General features: G+C 38.1%; 1 protein-coding gene across 5 annotated transcripts in view; it reads right to left on the bottom strand.

The window, feature by feature from the left end:
- YTHDC1 (YTH domain containing 1) overlaps positions 1–15,856 on the bottom strand; it is a 37,679-nt gene extending 21,823 nt beyond the window's left edge. For 3 of the 5 annotated variants that reach the window (XM_027544642.1, XM_027544643.1, XM_027544644.1), the window contains exons 1-4: positions 15,453–15,788; positions 4,571–4,672; positions 3,876–4,204; positions 3,325–3,751 (exon numbers count right to left, since the gene is read on the bottom strand). In XM_027544642.1, coding sequence (XP_027400443.1) covers positions 3,325–3,751; positions 3,876–4,204; positions 4,571–4,672; positions 15,453–15,480 — 886 coding nt within the window. In that variant the 5' untranslated portion in view covers positions 15,481–15,788. Of the gene's footprint in view, positions 1–3,324; positions 3,752–3,875; positions 4,205–4,570; positions 4,673–15,452 lie in introns of all 5 variants that reach the window. The other 2 variants (XM_027544641.1, XM_027544645.1) reach the window with 2 other exon arrangements.
- Between the last annotated feature and the right edge of the window lie 3,122 nt (positions 15,857–18,978).

Below are 18,978 nucleotides of genomic sequence, written 5' to 3'. Positions count from 1 at the left end.
AAGTCCTCTTTTAAAAAGCTTACTATCATTCTTCAGCAAAATTCCAAGTCTGATTTGAGATGTCCAATGAACCCCAGAACTCAAAGGTTTTCAACTGTTCAAATAAAAAAAATTACACTAAACTAGTAAGTCCCTTCTGGTTGTCACTGCTTGCTTCTGTGTCTTCAAATACATTCTTTTTGACCATTTCCTTCCTGAATTACTGCTTTTCAAATTCAATTCAAAATTTATCTCTAAAATCTCAGTGATGGTCTGTATAGTGCTATTAAAAAGCTGGGAATCTTCAATAGACAGAAAAGGTTTGCATTACTTATAAAAACAACTTCAAGCTTAATTTGGAACTTTATAAGCATATAAATGAAGACCTAAAATGGAATTAGGCTCTCCTGTCTCTGTTTATCAGTATTTTAATTACTTCATGATAAGCACCTTTACAGCTAAAAAAAGGAATATGATGGGAGAAAACATATATACTTATTTTTATAAAAATAAGAGAATGTTATAACAGTAATCAACGATCTTTCATATAAACTTCTTTTTAAAAGCTTTAAATAGATTATCTCCCTTAAACCTTAAAACAAACTCGTAAGATACATAATACCATTATTCTCACTTATAGAAAAGGAAACCTCAACTTAGTGGTGTGGTTAGGAAACTTGGCCAGGGTCCCATGGTTCCTGAGTGGCAGATCCTAGTTTCTAACTTGAAAGTACAAGACAAGAGCTCTATTCTTATTAAGAGAATAGAAAAGATATTTTACTACTGTTCTTGAAAGGGGATTCTAAGTTTAAGCTAGTTTAAAGAGGGAAAACTACAAGGTAATAAGTTCCTTCTAAGTAAGCATTTCTCCCCCTTGTAATTTACTACTAATACCTTCTCCAAATAAGATTGTTAACAAGTTTATAAATGATGCTGATGTTTCTAACTCTGGCAAACAGAGAAAGGCAAGGCAGTACATACTGACACAATTTCAAAACCGAGCCCATTTAAAGCTAGCAACTGGGGAACATACTGATATTCATATAGCTAGCTATAGAAAAAAGTATTCCTAGGCCTGCCGGCTTTGAATAAGACCTAACTTTCAAGTTTTAAAATCTTCTCCCTCAGGGTAAACTGTTAAGACTTGAAAAGAAATTAAACTGAAGTTTTAGTACAAAATAACTGAAAACCTCAACCAAACAGATGAGAAACAGGAGTTTTTGTCACATCCCAAATCTCTTCTCTCATCATGCCTGTTTTGTTCACTGACTACACATTCTTATATAGCATCTAGCATACAGAAGGAACTGAATTCATTGACTCAATTGACATGCACATGAAGGAGACTAGAAAAATAAACTTTGTTTTTAAAAAATCATTCTAAATTATTTCTTTCAAAATGTCTAACACGTTTCTTTTACTTTTTCCTATTTGAACCGTTAGGGAATCTAAGCATTACAAGGTTTCCCTGGTGGCTCAGATGGTCAAGAATCTGGCTGCAATGCAGGACACTCAAGTTCAACCCTGGATCGGGAAGATCCTCTGGAGAAAGAAATGGTAATCCACTTCAGTATTCTTTCCTGGAGAATTCCACGGACAGAGGAGCCTGGGGAGCTACAGTCCATGGGGTTGCAAAGAGTCGGACACAACTGAGTGACTAACACTTCCACTTCCACACATTACAAATTGATCATCCAGGTTTTCTAAAAACCATTGGTTAGTATTCAATACAAAATATCTAATCTACAAAAAACATAAAAAGTATGAATAAGTATCTTGCTAAGTATCAGCATCTAGGAGCTTATTAAAAATACACGATTTCAGGTCTGATCTATTTATACAATCTCCTTGGCATGCGTGTTTACTCGCTCAGTCATGTCTGATTCATTGCAACCCAATGGACTGTAGCCTGCCAGGCTCTTCTGTTCGTGGATTTTCTAGGCAAGAATACTGGAATGGGTAGCCATTCCCTTCTCCAAATAAGTCTCCCCTATTTAACTTAAACAAGATAAACATTCAAGTCAAAGAAATATCATTCCTAATGGGGACACCAAAAAGAAGATTCCTACAATAAAATGTCCCCTACTTTTCTATTTTCACACTCTCCACAATAAATGAACATTCATTCAAACTTTGAATGCAATTTTTGTTCTCCATCCATTATCATAAATTATAAATGCATATCCCATCAGTCTGTGCAAAGTATGATGGAATAATAGTAATAGATTCCACAAGTTTTTTTGTATTAAACCCAACTACCCATCTGTTCAGTTTAACTCTTTAACCACCTTCAAAAACCTGTCTACCTCCCAAACCTAGAACTCTGGTGAGTAGAAGGCTAGCAGCACTTCAGCTGTCAACTGGAGAATACCTGGCCATCTGCTCTAACATTTACACTATCAAGAATATGATTAACCAACAATGTACTACTAAAATGATAAAATTCTATAATGACATTGTAACTATCACATATATCAAAAGAACAGAACTTTTCTTGTGTTCCAATGTTTGTTACATTTGGCCTATGTAGCAGATCTGGTTGCACCTTTACATTAAGACAGCCATGGCACTATAATCATCATATAGTGGCCAATGATCTTTAAGGACCCTGACCTCTCCTTACTCTACCTTCTGAATTTCTCCCCAAAAGAGGGTCCCCTCAGCCTAGTGACTACAACTATCTACCATTCCTACTTTAAGTCTCCTGGGTCAGAGAAAGTGGCAAAGCATCTAATATTCTTTCCCAGTCTCTCCACAAGAATTTTATACTCTTATTTTCCATCTAATACCTTTTAAACCCAGCCCTCTGGAGGCATTGCCTCAGTCAGTCAACCCAAAGGTATAAAAATAAAAGTTCATGCTCCCAAGAGAAAAACAAAGTTATTTTGATTTCTGTTGCCACATGATGGAAATCTAGAGGCATTTAACATGAAAATACTGTAATACCTAGCAGATAGGTTCCATATGAATATACTTTAAGTACAGCAGTGTTTAAGCTAGTGTCAACTAGTATGTAAATCTAAGAATTTATAACAATAAAACCTCAGATATATTTCCTTATTAGAGAAACAAATGAAGTAATGTGCATTTGCAATACAATTAATTTGGAGCTGAGAAACACCTTTACTAAGATATGTAAATCTTATTCAAGTGCATAATACATTCCAAAACACACCATATTTAAAAAAAAAAAAAGAACAAAAACACAGCACAGTCTTACTAACATCCCACAGTGCCTCGCCACAGTGCCTCAAATTTCATAATTCAATTTTAAAATATTCAAGAAGAACACCAATCAAGTCAACTAAAAAATAAAGACAAACTTTAACATATAAAAATTAGTACCTGATCCATCTGTTCCTGAACCAGATCTGACAGACCCATCCGTGAAGGTAACAGATTCAGAATCAGAGTCGCTAGCCTCACTTCTAGTGTCATAATCATTTCCCTCTTCCTTCTGGTCTCTCTCATCCTGTTCATATTCTTCTTCCTCCTCTTCCTCCTCTTCTTCCTCCTCCTCCTCCTCTTCTTCCTCCTCCTCCTCCTCTCCATCTTCATCCACCTCTTCATCTTCCTCTGCATCTTCTTCTACCTCTTCGTCTTCCTCCACATCTTCCACCCCCTCCTCCTCATTCTCTGTGTTGTTGCCTTGCTCATCAGAAGAACCACTGCTGCCAGTCTCGTGGTCAGAGCCATATTCTTCAGAGTTCACTTCCTCCTTAGAAGACTGGCTGGATCTGCTTGCACGTCTATCCACTTCAAGCCCAATTCTCTGATGTTTAAAGAAAAAGGGAATCAGCAGTCATACAACAAGGTCAGAGTGAATAAATAGTTCTAGCCTCACACAGAAATGAAAGAATTGCTCTCTGTATTATATCTGCAATAATATTGACTACCTCAGAATCATCTGGTGTAGGGGATTTGACCCTCCTTTCAGGATCCCTTTTCCGCAGACAAGTTTTGTCAGGCTGACTCTTATAAGGTTCTCTGGAGGCACTGCTTGACAAACGAATCTTCCGATCAGCTTCTAACCGCTTGTTTCTTTCAGATCTTTGATATTCCTCATTTTTATACTCTGTGACTGATTTTCCTTTTGTACTAACCATTCTTTTGTTGTTGTTAACTGATGAGCTCAGTGGCTTAGAAATCAACTGTCTTGAATGAACAGAAGGCTTTTGTCGCTTTGTATCAGCAGATTCCATTCGGTCACTTTTTCTTTTTGAACCTTAAAAATACCAAACAAAAAAAAAGGTTTGGGTATTAAGACTTATTTCACCAAAGTTCAACAAGTAAATACACCAGAGAGAAAAAAAGCCTCATTTCTTTAAAATGTCTTCTGAAATATTTGTACTCCAAAGTTAATTATAAAGAAAACACAGCTTTCAAATACTGGAATAAATTCACTTATCTGAGACATTTCACACGTTTGAAAAAACATATATTACTCTCTTTCATGTGGAATTGGGTACCACTGCTTGTTATGATTGTGCTTTTGGTGTTAAGAGCCTCAAGGAACAAGCACAAAAGCAAAGACTTAAGATATTTATCTCTATGTACACTGTTATTTTAACAAAATAAACAGAAATCTTACCCTTTTTCTCATTTTTATCTTGTTCACTCTCTGGATTATAGAGTTCATCATCTTGTTCTGGTACTTCAGTCAAAATATCATCTAGAACATTAAGTTCTCCATCTGAAAGCAAGGAAATTAAAAAGTAATGGGGAAAAATCATTACCATTAAGCATTTATTTCTGAGTACTTACTGTGAAGTTATTTAAGTATGAGAACATAACCTTTAAGGAGTTTTTATTTCAGGATCAAGACAAAAGAATAATTCCTATAAAACCATACAAAGCAGAGGATATGATACAGAGCCCTGGTCTACAAAGCCTAGGCTATGAAAGGATATATACTGGGGTACAAAAAGAAAAAGTCAGAACTTATTTGTGCATCATCCTTTCATCTCTAATTTTTTGTCAACTGCTTTAAAATGTGCACAATAAAAAAAAAAAAAATACAGGTGCATAACTTTTAAATAAACATATCTATCAAAGGGATTCCCAGGTGGTGCTAAAGAACCCTCCTGCCAATGCAGGAGATGTGAAGAGATGTGTGTTTGATCCCTGGGTCTGGAAGATCGCTGGGGGAAGGGCACGGCAACCCACTCAAGCATTCTTGCCTGCAGAATCCCATGGAGAAGAGGAGCCTGGCAGGCAACAACAGTCCATGGGGTCACACAGCATCAGGTACAACTGAAGCGACAGCCCACATATTTATCAAAGATTGTGAATTTCGGGAAAAATACTTACTGATTACTATTTTACAATTCAGAAACTCTGGCAGACTCCAGCTTAAACAAGTAATCAAAGTTATCACCACCCACAGTGGATCAAATCAGTATCATGGACCCTGGTATGACACACTACTCATGGAACACTTCTCCAATATTCCTATGCAAAATGCAAAACATAAACCTATACATAAGGAAACAAATACAAAACCAACCCAAATTTAGAGGCATCCCAAAACATCAATATCATGAAATACAAACACTAAGGAAACACTTCAGATTAAAGGAGACTAAAAGATACGCGATACAGCACATGATCTGAGACTTAACTGGAAAAACTAGTGAAATCTAAATAAGGTCTGCAGATTTGATAGTACTACCGTTAAGTAAAAGAGAATTCTACTTTTTAGAAAATACATACATAAGTATTTAGGACTCGTCTGCAACAGACAAAAGATGGAGTGTGAATGAATTAGAAAGACAAATATGGTAAAAAATGTTAACATGTGAAATGTGGTTGAAAAGCAAAATCTTCATACTATCCCTACAGCTATCCTGTTGTCTGAAATAACATCGAAGCAGGTTAAAAGAAGAAAATTAGTGATGCTGGTTTGGACTATAAAAAGTGTAACTTGTCCAAACAAAGAAACCATTGACTGTAACTGATACTTTCAATGATCATGAAAACTTACAACTCAGTTTCATCATCCCACCCTCCTTCATACCGCCCCCATCCTGTCTAATAGGACAAAAAAATTCTTAGAAATATATGCAATTATGTATTTACTACTTTAAACTGATTTTTCCCCCCAAATAAGGCACTAAAGCTAATGGTCAATGTTTTAAACACTAAGCATACAAGCATCAAAAATATCTTTCCAAATTTAAGGTGCCATAACAAGAGATATAAAATCATAAAAACTGATGACACAGGACAACTGTACCCATGGCTCTAGCCAAAAAGCAAAGCCCACTCAAAGTATAACAAGGTTTATTAACCTGAGGTCTTTGAACAGGTTAGATATAACTCAAATTTCCCCAAAAAGGGACAGAAATCAGGTACTGAAGAGAACTAAAGCAGATAATGTAGGTAAATAAGAGGAAAAGCAAGGTGACACAGGATACAGAAAACAAATCTTCTGTACCTGGAGCCACAGTTGCTACTTAGAACACTGAAAATTACATATGCCTGAAATAGAATAGTAACTGATTTCCTTGAGCCATAAAAATGCTTACCTGTACTTTACTATTTTTCTAAAATGAATATATACTATATGGACTGCTTCCTTTTTTTTTTTTTTAATGTTACTGAAAATCAAGATATGTAAACCAAAATGGTTTCTCTCATCCTTTGGGTTCATGTTTTCACTGAAGAAAATCCCCTTGAAACCTGAACAGTGCAAACACAATTTTTGGATACTATATCATAAATAAAGAATAAAAACATATAATTTGATTTTTAGACATCCATGTTTTTCAGATATTAAGCCATCTTTGGGTCAAAGTTCTCTAGTCAGTAAAAAAGTGGGTCCAACAAATCCTGAAAGATAAGACATCTGTAGAACCAAAACAAAACAAACAAACAAAAAAAAACTATGACATGACAGCAAATAAGACAATCAATACAGTGCTACCTAAATCTTTGCAAATTGCTAGTTCTTGATTAGAAATATCCACCCAAAAGCTTGGACAGTCACATGAAATTATATACTTTTATACATGCTAAATCTAACACAGAAAGAAATACTGTGAAGCTGATTATATCAACTTAAATTTCAGACATGCCTAAATCATGGTTTACCTACAAAAAGGGTACTACTCTCTTTAAAAACTTCAATAAATAATTTTATTAGACAAATCCAAAGATTAGTTGCAGTTTTAGAAAGTATCTACAAATTTTTAAAATACTAATCAATACTTGCTTTTCTAACATTTTATCACTTTCATACATATCATACATGACACACATAAACTATATTTTAGACTGCTTTGCAGATAAAGAAATAGAAGCTGAGAAGTTCAAGTTACGCAAATTCACTTGTCTAGAGTCCAGGCTTTCTAAATATATGGTTAAATTACATGTAAACAATAGAAGTACCTTTAAACAAAGTGTAAGAAAACAAAAACCCAAAACATCACTGAAAGGTTGGGTGCACTAGTAATTAATTTCAAATTAGTGCATCAGAAAGCCTTGCATCCTAAACATTGCAGCATCTTAAATTTACTTTAAGTTCAACCACAATATCCTCATTTGATGTCTACAAATTTTTACCCATTTTATACTCTATGACAACAAAAATGTAACTGGTTTTAATCACAAAACTGGCAAACTAAGACCTGCAAGACAAAATTCAGCCCACAGCCTATTTTTGACTGACAAGAATGGTTTCAACATTTTTAAGGTTGTGTTTTTAAAAAAGAAAAGAATATATGACAAAGATCTTATGAGGCCTACAGAGCCTAAAATATTTTCTGACTCCCTGATATAAAAGATTGTATTTGTTACTTTTCTCCACCACTGAAATCTTTTATTTGCTGAAATATGATACAGACGAGATTTGTGTTTGGAATGAAGAAAATCCAGGTCATCATTTAAGAGCTAGGTATCTTTGGGGAAGTCCCAATTTGAGCTCCAGTTTCTTCACCTCTGATAAGAGGCAATTAGAATAAAAAGATCACTGTTTGGGGTGGGAGCGGCGGGGGGGCGCAGGTATTTGACCCTCCTGAACCTTGTATTAATAATGACTAGGGTACATGATATACAAAATACAGTCCTGAATATAAAACAAAATCCTCTTTTCTCAATAACACAAATACATAAATATTCTGACTACTGCAGTAAATTTAACATGCTATCCCAAAACTTGGTGACTTAAAACAATACAGTCATTTATTATTACTGCTTATGGTTCTGAGGCTCAACTAAAGTCTCGCATGTGGCTGCAGTTAAAGGCTGGCTAAAACCATCTGAAGGCTTGTTTATTCACACTGGCTGGGTAGATTCAAAACAGCTGGGGCTCCTAGGCCATGCTTTTCAATGGCACCCTCTACCATGACAGCTTCAGCATAGGTCAACCTCTTTCATGGTGGTTTAGAGCTCTAAAGATACATTAATACAGCCCAAAAGAAAAAGGGCCATCTACTCAGGTTCAAAGAGAGGAGCCAGGGACTCCAACTACTGTGGAAGAAATGTTCCAAATACTTGGAAGGTGTTATCCAAACTATCACCACTTGCTTAGTTTTGCTTATTTAATTATAAATGTTAAGATGTATTCTTAAAATAATAAGAGTATTGGGTTATAAAGCTAACTGCTTCCTATGACCATTCACTGGCTAGAAAATGTACACTTTGTGTTTTAATTCATGTTTTTAATTTAAAATGAATTAGCTATAAAGGATTATTTTAGTAATCTCAGAAGTTACCACTATGAAAGATTAACCTACCCCTGGTACATCCTTTTGGGGAAGAAGAGAGAAAGTAGCATCCACTGGTTCTCCAGTGTGACTTCTTTTATGCTTTAAATCACTCATTTTATCCTGAAATTTAACATTATTCTGCACAGTGATATGCACATGTTCAATTTCATCACAGTAGTTTGACAGCAGCACCATAAGAATATTAGCAATAAAATGAACAAAGGTTAGCAGATGCCTGGTTAAGAATTCTATATAAAATATAACTCAAATGCAGCATTTCCTAACAGGATTTTTAGATGAATTTATTTATTTAAAGATCTATTTATTTTTATTTTTTGGCTGTGGTGAGTCTTCAGTGCACAAGAGCTACTCTTTTGTGGTGCTTGAGTTTCTCATTGTGGTGGCTTCTCATTGCACAGGCTCTAGAATTTGGGCTCAGGAGTGGTGGCGCATGGGCTTCTCATTGCGGCAGCGTCTCTTGTTGCGGACCAGAAGCCCTAGAGCGTGAGAGCTTCAGCAGCTGCAACACATGGGCTCAGCAGTTGAGACTCCTGGGCTCTAGAGCACAGGCTCAACAGTTACGGCTCATGGGCTTAGCTGCTCTGTGGCATGTGGGATCTTCCCCAACCAAGGATTGAACCTGAGTCCCTTGCACTGCAAGGTGGATTCTTAACCACCGGACCACAAAGGAAGCCCCTCAAATGCAGTATTTAAAGTGCTTTATTTATTTTTTGAGAAATCTATATAGAGTCTTTAAAAAAAAAAAAAAAAAACCCGTTTAAAGTCACAACAAAAAATGAATTTTTCACAATGTGTCGATGCAACAAAACAACTCAAATGAAACACAAACAGTATTCCCATTTATAGTTAAAGTTCAAATCCATTCAAAGTTATACACTAAGAGCCTGTAGAATTTAGCTCTTGGATGCTTTGTCTTTGAAAGCTCCAAGGGTTTAAAGTAAGAACATATATTCTACATTTTAAAAAAAGACTATTTGATCACTGCTGCTGCTGCTGCTGCTGCTGCTGCTGCTAAGTCGCTTCAGTCGTGTCTGACTCTGTGCGACCCCATAGACGGCAGCCCACCAGGCGCCCTCATCCCTGGGATTCTCCAGGCAAGAACACTGGAGTGGGTGGCCATTTCCCTAGGGTCCCAGGTTTTTACCTGAAAACTACCAGTTGGAGCAGTCCTGACAGTCTTTGGTAAAGACACACACAAAGTAATTTATGTCAAAGTTGTGCATGAGACAATCTAGCTTTATGTTTTTTACATCAGGGTATTTACCAGTATTTCCTGAATATGGACCATACTTATCCCTCTATTCTCTATTACCTCAATACTTGCCATTCCTGCTGCTAGATCGCTTCAGTCGTGTCTGACTCTGGGTGACCCCATAGATGGCAGCCAACCAGGCTCCCCCGTCCCTGGGATTCTCCAGGCAAGAGTACTGGAGGGGGTTGCCATTTCCTTCTCCAATGCATGAAAGTGAAAAGTGAAGGTGAAGTCGCTCAGTCGTGTCCAACTCTTAGCGACCCCATGGACTGCAGCCTACCAGGCTCCTCCATCCATGGGATTTTCCAGGCAAGAGTGCTGGAGTGGGGTGCCATTGCCTTCTCCGTACTTGCCATTACCTATTGTATTAAATAGGGGTTCACTGGTGGCTCAGATGGTAAAGAATCTGCCAGCAATATGGAAGACCTGGGTTCGACCCGAGTTGAGAAGATCCCCTGGAGGAAGGCATGGCAATCCACTCCAGTATTCTTGCCTGGACAATCCCCGTGCACAGAGGAGCCTGGTGGGCTACAGTCCATGGGGTCGCAAAGAGTCAGACACAACTGAGCGACTAAGACACACACAGTTCAGTTCAGTCGCTCAGTCGTGTCCGACTCTCTGCAACCCCCATGGACTGCAGCACGCCAGGCCTCCCTGTCCATTACCAACTCCCGGAGTTTACTCAAACTCCTGTCCGTTGAGTTGGTGATGCCACCCAACCATCTCATTCTCTGTTGTCCCCTTCTCCTCCTGCCTTCAATCTTTCCTAGCATCAGGGTCTTTTCAAATGAGTCAGTTCCTTGCATCAGGTGGCCAAAATATTGGAGTTTCAGCTTCAGCATCAGTCCTTCCAATGAACATGCAGGACTGATTTCCTTTAGGATGGACTGGTTGGATCTCCTTGCAGTCCAAAGGACTCTTAAGAGTCTTCTCCAACACCACAGTTCAAAAGCATCAATTCGTCACCGCTCAGCTTTCTTTATAGTCCAACTCTCACATCCATACATGACTACTGAAAAAGTCATAGCTTTGTCCGTACTGACCCTTGTCAGTAATGTCTCTGCTTTTTAATATGCTGTGTAAGCTGGTCATAGCTTTCTTCCAAAGAGCAAGCATCTTTTAATTTCATGGCGGCAATCACCATCTGCAGTGATTTCACAGCCCAAGAAAATAAAGTCAGCCTCTGTTTCCACTGTTTCTCCATCTATTTGCCACACACACACATCTATTTTTAAAGCATTTTATCTGCCTGACCCTAGAATGCATATGCCCATAACTCTTAAACAACACTGATATTAAGTAACTACCAAAAAATTTATGGTTCAATTCAAGACACTGAGGTAACAGGAACACCAAACATATATACTTTTAGTACACAGGATACCTTGTGAAAGAGTAGGAATGCTACAGGGGACAAGCCTACTCAACTCCAGTGGATTCACTGTCTTAAGAGAAATGCCAAGTACCCTGTCAGATCTTATAAATTTTCAAGAGGATTTCTAAATTCAGATTTTTACTTGAATTGTCTGACTTTCAAATACTCCTTGATTTAAAACAAAACAAAGCAGGCTGCTGCTAGCTTGATTCCTTTATGGAAATACAATCATATGTGAACGTTTTGCATTCGCAATATATGATGCTCATACATGGACTTCATTATCATCACTGGTTAAACAAGCATAATCTTATGTTACCATCACAAACTATTAACAAACTGAGTTTTGGGATAAATATACAGATCCACAATACAGGAAACAAAACAAAGAAAGAAAAAAATCACTGTTTTTAGAGAACCTGTTCAAAACTGTGTTAGTCAACAAAGCTTGTCTTCTGTAGATGGGAGTATTTGTTTGGATAAGATAAACACAGGAACTTTAAAATCTAACTGGCTTTCAAAGTAGTTTCTAACCTTTAGAAGGTTATGTATGAAACAAGTATTCCAAAAAGAAGCCCAATAAATTCAAGTACTGTGAATAAAATCTCACAGTTCTGAATCCAAATTTAGTACTCTTTCCACTGTGCCAGAATTACACCTCAACCTTGAAACTCCTGGCCTGAAAGGCCACAATCCTTAACTCCAGGGATACCAGTGTTGAAAATAATATTTATCTGAGAAATGGTTCGCTTTTTGTTTGTTTTTTGGACTCTGGAAGCTTCTGGATCAGGAGATACAGAGTACTGTTTATTTCAGGATCCAGGTTCAGACTAAGACCTTAAGTATTTAAAGGGAGGAAAAACAGACAAAAAAAAAAAACTGAGCAGTTAAATATATTGTGCATTTTGTGTCTAACATAGGGCACCAATACATTACAGTTGTTATTTTAATTCAGTTAATATAGTGGGGTTTGGCGATGGAGCAACATTTCCTGGAGCCTCCCATTCTGTTTTGTTTTAGATTAGACCAGTCTCTCAGTTATTTTTTTGTCATTCAAATTGTCATTCTTCTAAAAGAAGAGACTTGGATTTCCCGTCCCATCCAAACTTCCTGCCTCTCAAAAAACAAACAACTGAAGTCTACGGAGAGCATGTGTAGCTTTCTGTCCTACTTCTATTATGGATAAAACAAATATATTGGAATATCAAACATACTCTACGCTTTATAAAGCCCTAAAGTGAACGAACACTATCTAGCCCTAAAGACTTACTAGAGTGAGGACATGTGTTTGTGTGTGTGTGTGTTACCAAATGCACATATTTGTATGTATTTGCATGAACGTGTGTTATGTATAAACTGAGAAACTCTTAACTTTGGACATCAATAGCAAATATCACATAAATAGTTTTTAATGAAGTCCAACTTTGAACTAACGATTTACAATTTTCTAAATCATTTATTCAAGGTACTGAGACAATTACTGTACACCAGCAATCGGGTAAACAAGACAGACATATTCCTGGCCCTCATGGAGCTTCCAGTTGGGTAACACGCAAAAAACATGTTACTTTTTAAAGTGGTACCTAATTATCCACATTTTAGATATATTAAACTTGTGTAACTGTTCTCCAGAAAGAACTTTATAAGAACTGAAATAAAATGCAAAGATGTTTATACAGAAAAACGGCAAATAACATTCGATAATACCACCAACATTTCAACATCTTCCAAATCTCCATTTTGGATAATCACCACAGGAATTAAGCAGGCAATTTCTCCAATTACAGGCTTGAGCTTTCAAGTACAGGTATTACATAAGCATTCATACAAGGTAATGTCTGCTTATTATATAGCTAATGTGCAAAGCCCAATAATACAAGGGGTTTATGACCAAAGTTTAACTGTTTTGTTATTTACAGCAAATTTTTGCAACTTAAACTCATTTCTTATCAAGATCTTACACCACTTACAGAATCTTTAAAGAAAGGCCTAAGGTGTGTGGGCATGTCTAAGATTCTTACAGGGCTTATCTTTATAATTTCTTAACGTTTCATTCAAGACATCTGCTGTTCATTTTTCCTTGTTCAATGTGAAAATAAAGTCAAGTATTAATTCTAATTCTAGCTATTTTCCAGCTGTTTGACAAATATCAAGAAAGTAAGACACCCTAGGCCTCAATTTCCTTATTTGCAAAGTAGGCTATTCTAGAAATCTTCCCATTTCAAAATTATATAAGCAACTCCAGTAGGTATGTATCTGCTAGCTTTGCCAGTAAACTATAGACAATCTTAAACTATAAGATAAGCATTTTTATCATAAATTTTGAAATAAGCTGAATTACGAAAATTAAGTTTTTAAAAACTACACAAATGTGAGGCCTTTCAAAAGCTGGACAATTTATCCTAAGTATTGCTCTTAGGTAGCATTACTACTTCCCAGTAAGTGACAAAGTTCATGTAGACATTTTCACCTCTAAATCCATTTCTAAAGCAAAAAATTCAATATAGCACCTACTCTTTTTCCTCCTGTACAACTGTGTCTACTCCATAACTGACTTACAACTATGTTCATCTTGAGACAATGAACTCTTGAAAGTACCGAGCTTTACTCATTTTTCATCTAGCTCATCTCACATACCTCAACCACCATCCCACACACACAGCTCATAGATAACACTCTTGAAACAATCGTTGACTGAGTTAATTCTTACTGATTAAAATCATCTATTTAATACTTCTATACTTCTAATTAAAAGCAGTTTGTTTTATTTACTAACATCATGCAATCTTATGATCACATTCCTTCTGGATTTCTCAAAAGGAGGGGAGAGGATTTTTAGGGCTCGTTAAGGAAGGAAAATTAAACTACTAAAACCTAATCAATCCCATGATTGCATTCCTTCTGGATTGCTCAAAAGCAGGGGAGAGGATTTTTAGGACTCCTTTAAGGAAGGAAAATTCAACTACTAAACCCAGTCACCATCTCCTGCTTAAACCAGGAGCAGTTATCTTAAACATATTCCCACCCAGTCCAACTCTCAAGGTTGTCCCTTTCCCTAGAACAGTTCACTGATTTTTCCAGTTCATTGACTCTTTCTTCTTTTAAGGAGCAAAATTAGAGATCACAAATCTAATGGAACTTGACTCTGCAGTCCATTTAACAAATTGCTCCCCTCACCACACAAAAGGGTAGATTCGAGAAATAAAGGGCAACAGCTGGCCATATATGTATATATTTTTTAATAATCAGCTATATCCTTCCCAAAACTATTATAGTAATCTTTGGGTTGTAAAAAAAACCTTAACTCACCATCCAATCTAGACCACTCTTCAAACTTGTATTGAGTCTGGATCTACATCTAGGCCCCGGAAGGCCAGTATTTCAAAAGACCTGATATTTCATTCTGGCAACATCAGTTCCTCTCAGATTTCAAAGCAACTGTATCCCTCCGACTCTATAAATTACATTTGTTCCTAGTTACCCTCCAGTAACTACGCAAAACGTGTGTCTTTCAGAATAGCGGCCAAAGATTTTTTCTACCAGGCCTGAACCACATAATCCTCTTTTCAAACATTACCTTTCCCAAAATAAGTAAATATGTAACCAAATAGGCCATTCCTGCCACTGCCTACTTAACAGGAACAGAAATTACTTGTCGACATTTCCCCGGACTAATCATCTATCTATACCACGTCTTAAACATCCACTAGACTACCAGCTTTAATCGTGGCATTAAGGGTTTTCGAAATTCAGCCTAAGAGAAAAGACTTCCAAAAATACGCATTACCTCCGCATAATACTACCAGGAAATAAACCCAAGGGCCTGCAACTCAAGAAAGGCCTTCTCTCAGCCGCGCCCAGGACGGATAAACGTTACGTGAAGAAGGAAATTAGGATCAAAGAAAAAATCCAAGGCTAGATGAAGTGTTAGGTCATGTGGAGACCGAGGACGAAAGGGCAGGCCTGGTCTTTGCCAGTGAGTTCGAGTGTCTCCATGGAGAGACCGGCTCCGCGCGGAGCAAGCTAACCTCCTCAACCCCCAACTCACAATGACGACCACGGTTCGGGCGACCACTCCAGAGCCCCGACTCCGCCCGTCACCTTTCTCCGCACTAACCTTTCTCCTCTCGGCTGTCGGCCGCCATTGCTCCCCTCTTGTTTCCGATGCTGCTGCTACCGCCGCCGCGGCTTCGAGGCGACTCGCGCGGGTGCCGCAGGCGCGGCAGCAAAACAGGCGCGTCCGTCAGTCCGTCCGCTGGGCTGCGCGCTCGGCACCGTGGCCTCTACACTTACCCTTCCCGATTCACCCTTTCTCCCCGCTTCTTCCCTTTCTCTTTTCCCCTTCCCTCCTTTCACTCTAGCCACCCGCAGCTTAGGCCCAGCCTTCCCGTTGGGGCTTAGAGACGGGAGGAGGGGAAAGGCGGGGGTTGGGGGGAGGGAAACAGATGGCGACAGCGGGCGGCGCTAAAATGGAGCCTGCTTCCTGCGTGAAACAATCCAGCTCCCGAAGTGCCCTGCGCTGTTTACGCTACGTTCCTCCCTGGGAACGTCACAGTGCGGAGAGGGGCGAAGAGGCGGGACGGACGAGGGAACGTGACGTAACGTCCGCACGTCGTGCCGCCCCCCTGCACCCCGGAAGTCTCTGGAGTGAGTTTCATTTCTAGGGATCGAGTATTCCAAGTTACATGCTATCTTGCGTACTCCCAGGTTTCTGTTTTCTCACCTGAAGCGCCTATTAAAGTACCTTCCAGCCTCAAGACAGAGATGCTTCCTGTCTCTCCGCAGGACACCTGATTCAGTTCTGAAAATTGAAGGCTTATTTAGGACAAGTCTGGGCCAGCCCCTGTGCGGCCACCACTTTCTACACTAAGTACAAGATGTACTTTCTGATTTGGTGCTGAAGGCTTACCGAAAGGCAGCGTAGGATGCGATCAGCTCAGTTGTAACAAAAGCCTGCTAGTTGTGTTTTTTACTGGGGAAAGGAATTGTATTTTAAAATAGCTTTGTAAAGTCACGTAAATTTGATTTAAACATGTATTGAGCTCCTAGGGTACACAGTTGAGTTAAATAGACTTGAGAAATTAAAACTACGAAAGTGACCAAAAATCATTTTACATGATAGAGTAAGATCTTTGAGGACACTTGCCTAAAGTTCATTGTCAAAGGGATGAAAATATAATTTTGCTTCACTGTTCCATAACTGAGTTTACAAGGGAAAGAAAATTTGAACGCAAAAAAAAAAAGTAACATTGTTAAGATATAAAATCAAACTAATAACAAATTCAAAGAAAGGCAGGATCTGTGCTCCCTTGTTCTTTGACCTTGATTGGTTTCTCTCTTCAAGAAGTTTATATTCTACTGAGGAAGACAAAGCATAAGTAAAAAATTAAAAATCATGATGAATTATATGAAAGAAAAAGCTAATATGGCAAGGCAGGGGGCTTAGGTGAAGGCTTTTTATATAAAGTCCTAAGGAGATGAAGTTGAGACTGATACCCAGTAAAAGGTGGAGATAAGGGTCTTCCAGACAGAGACCAGCACACCCAAAGGCTCTGATCAGGAAGGAGGCCTTGGTGTGGTCAAGGATCCACAAAGAACATCACTGAGCTACCACCCAGATAGTGAGAGAGCAAGTGGCTGAGATAATGTTTGAGAAACAGGCCACATCTTTAGGAGTAAGGGCCTAATCAGGACCCAACCAAAAACAAAAGCAGCTCAGTATCTACAGAGAGACATAAATTCAGGGGTGAGCCCACTGAAGGCAGATGGAAAACACCTCTGGCTTTCCACAGATCCACACCTATAAAATGTGAAAATAAGCCAACACAAGTTCAAGATGAGCAGCACACCTAGGAGGAAAACAGCAAAATCTTAAACATCTCTGAAACATTTTCCACAGTGTTTACTATTAAATCAGACCAGGGCCAGGTCCTATAGAACACGTTGCAAACTGGTGCCTGCTAACCTAAGACATCTTGAACCATCAGTGTTTCTGTGCTTTTATTGAAGCTTAATTCCTTTAATTGGGGCAGGCACTTTCCAGTAAGACTTCCTCCACCATCCCTCTCAACTGCCTTACCTTTGTCCAGTGTTACTGACTGAAGTATGTATCTATGAAGTGTGTGGATTCAGAAAAAAAAAAAAATGGTAGTTGGATTCTGTTGCTCTGGGAAGGTTATGTAGAGTGAAGAGTAAAGGAAACTCAGTACAGAGTCTTAGAGAATATCAATAAAGGGAATATACAATATGAACCTAGAACATCTTGTCATATTAGAAAGGAGTAATAAGAGAATGCTGCTGCTGCTGCTGCTAAATCGCTTCAGTCGTGTCCGACTCTGTGCGACCCCATAGACCGCAGCCCACCAGGCTCCACTGTCCCTGGGACTCTCCAGGCAAGAACACTGGAGTGGGTTGCCATTTCCTTCTCCAATGCATGAAAGTGAAAAGTGAAAGTGAAGTCCCTCAGTCTTGTCCTACTCTTAGCGACCCCGTGGACTGCAGCCTACCAGGCTCCTCCATCCAAGGGATTTTCCAGGAAGGAGTACTGGAGTGGGGTGGCATTGCCTTCTCCGAAGAGAGAGAATGCTAGGGCCCTATCAAACTATGAGGCATTTTGAGCAGCTGTAAAGATAAAATTGCAGTAGACTGAAATATACCAAATATGTTTAAATCCTTGAATTCATCATAGTTCAAAAAAATCTATCAGTCCCCTTTGGGTTATGCTAGGGAACCAGTTCATTATTTTGAAAAATGGTAAACAAGAGAAGTAATCATTTAACCTGTCTTTCAAATTAGAACTGAATCTCGTGGTTACCAGGCAAGTAGTTGATGAAAGAAAGTTTCTCTTTAGGGAGGTATACAAGCTAATATGTGTCCAGGGCAAAGCAATGTTATAAGTTAGGATTTCATCATTTTATAACCATGAATAAGATAAACAGATCAAGACAGTAGTTATTAATGGTTGCTAATTTGTATAACAGACTAAAACCAAGGTCCAGAATGAGCCACAAGAGGAAACAAAATGTGGAAGTTGAGTCTTTCATATTAGAAAAGATTAAAAAACATAAATACGCAACCTACAGAAGTTCAAGGTGATTAGCCTTCATATGACAGCAGCCTTAATCTGACCTCAATTTCCTAAGCCAGAACTACCCAGCTAAATGGTTCTGAAATTCCTGACCCACAGAAATGACAAAAGATAATAAAGGTTGTTCTTGAAACCACTAAACTTGAGAGTATGTTGTTACATGGCACTTAGAGAAGTAATATAAAATGCCATATGTTAAAGTCAATTGTATTTCTAAATATAGCAACACAAAATTGGAAAATAAAATTTAAAAACATTTACAATAGCATTAAAAATATAAGATACTTAGGAATACTGAAAACTATAAAACAGTGTAGACAGAAAATTAGAGAAGACCTAAATAAATGAAAAGATACTCATCATGCCTTGAAGGACTCACTATTGATGTCAACCCTCCCTGAATTGATCTATAAATTCAAAGCAATCTCATTCAAAATCCCAGTGGAGTTTCTTAAAAGAAATTGACAAGGTGAAATTAAATTTGTAGGGAAGTGAAAAGGACTTAGAAGAGTCAAAATAATTTAGGAAAACAAGAACAATTTGGAGAATTAGCACT

This window comes from Bos indicus x Bos taurus, chromosome 6 (genome assembly GCF_003369695.1).
Source record: "Bos indicus x Bos taurus breed Angus x Brahman F1 hybrid chromosome 6, Bos_hybrid_MaternalHap_v2.0, whole genome shotgun sequence".
Taxonomy (NCBI): Eukaryota; Metazoa; Chordata; class Mammalia; order Artiodactyla; family Bovidae; genus Bos; species Bos indicus x Bos taurus.
Note: the sequence above shows the minus strand (reverse complement) of the source record. Positions and strands in the feature narration are given on the sequence as shown.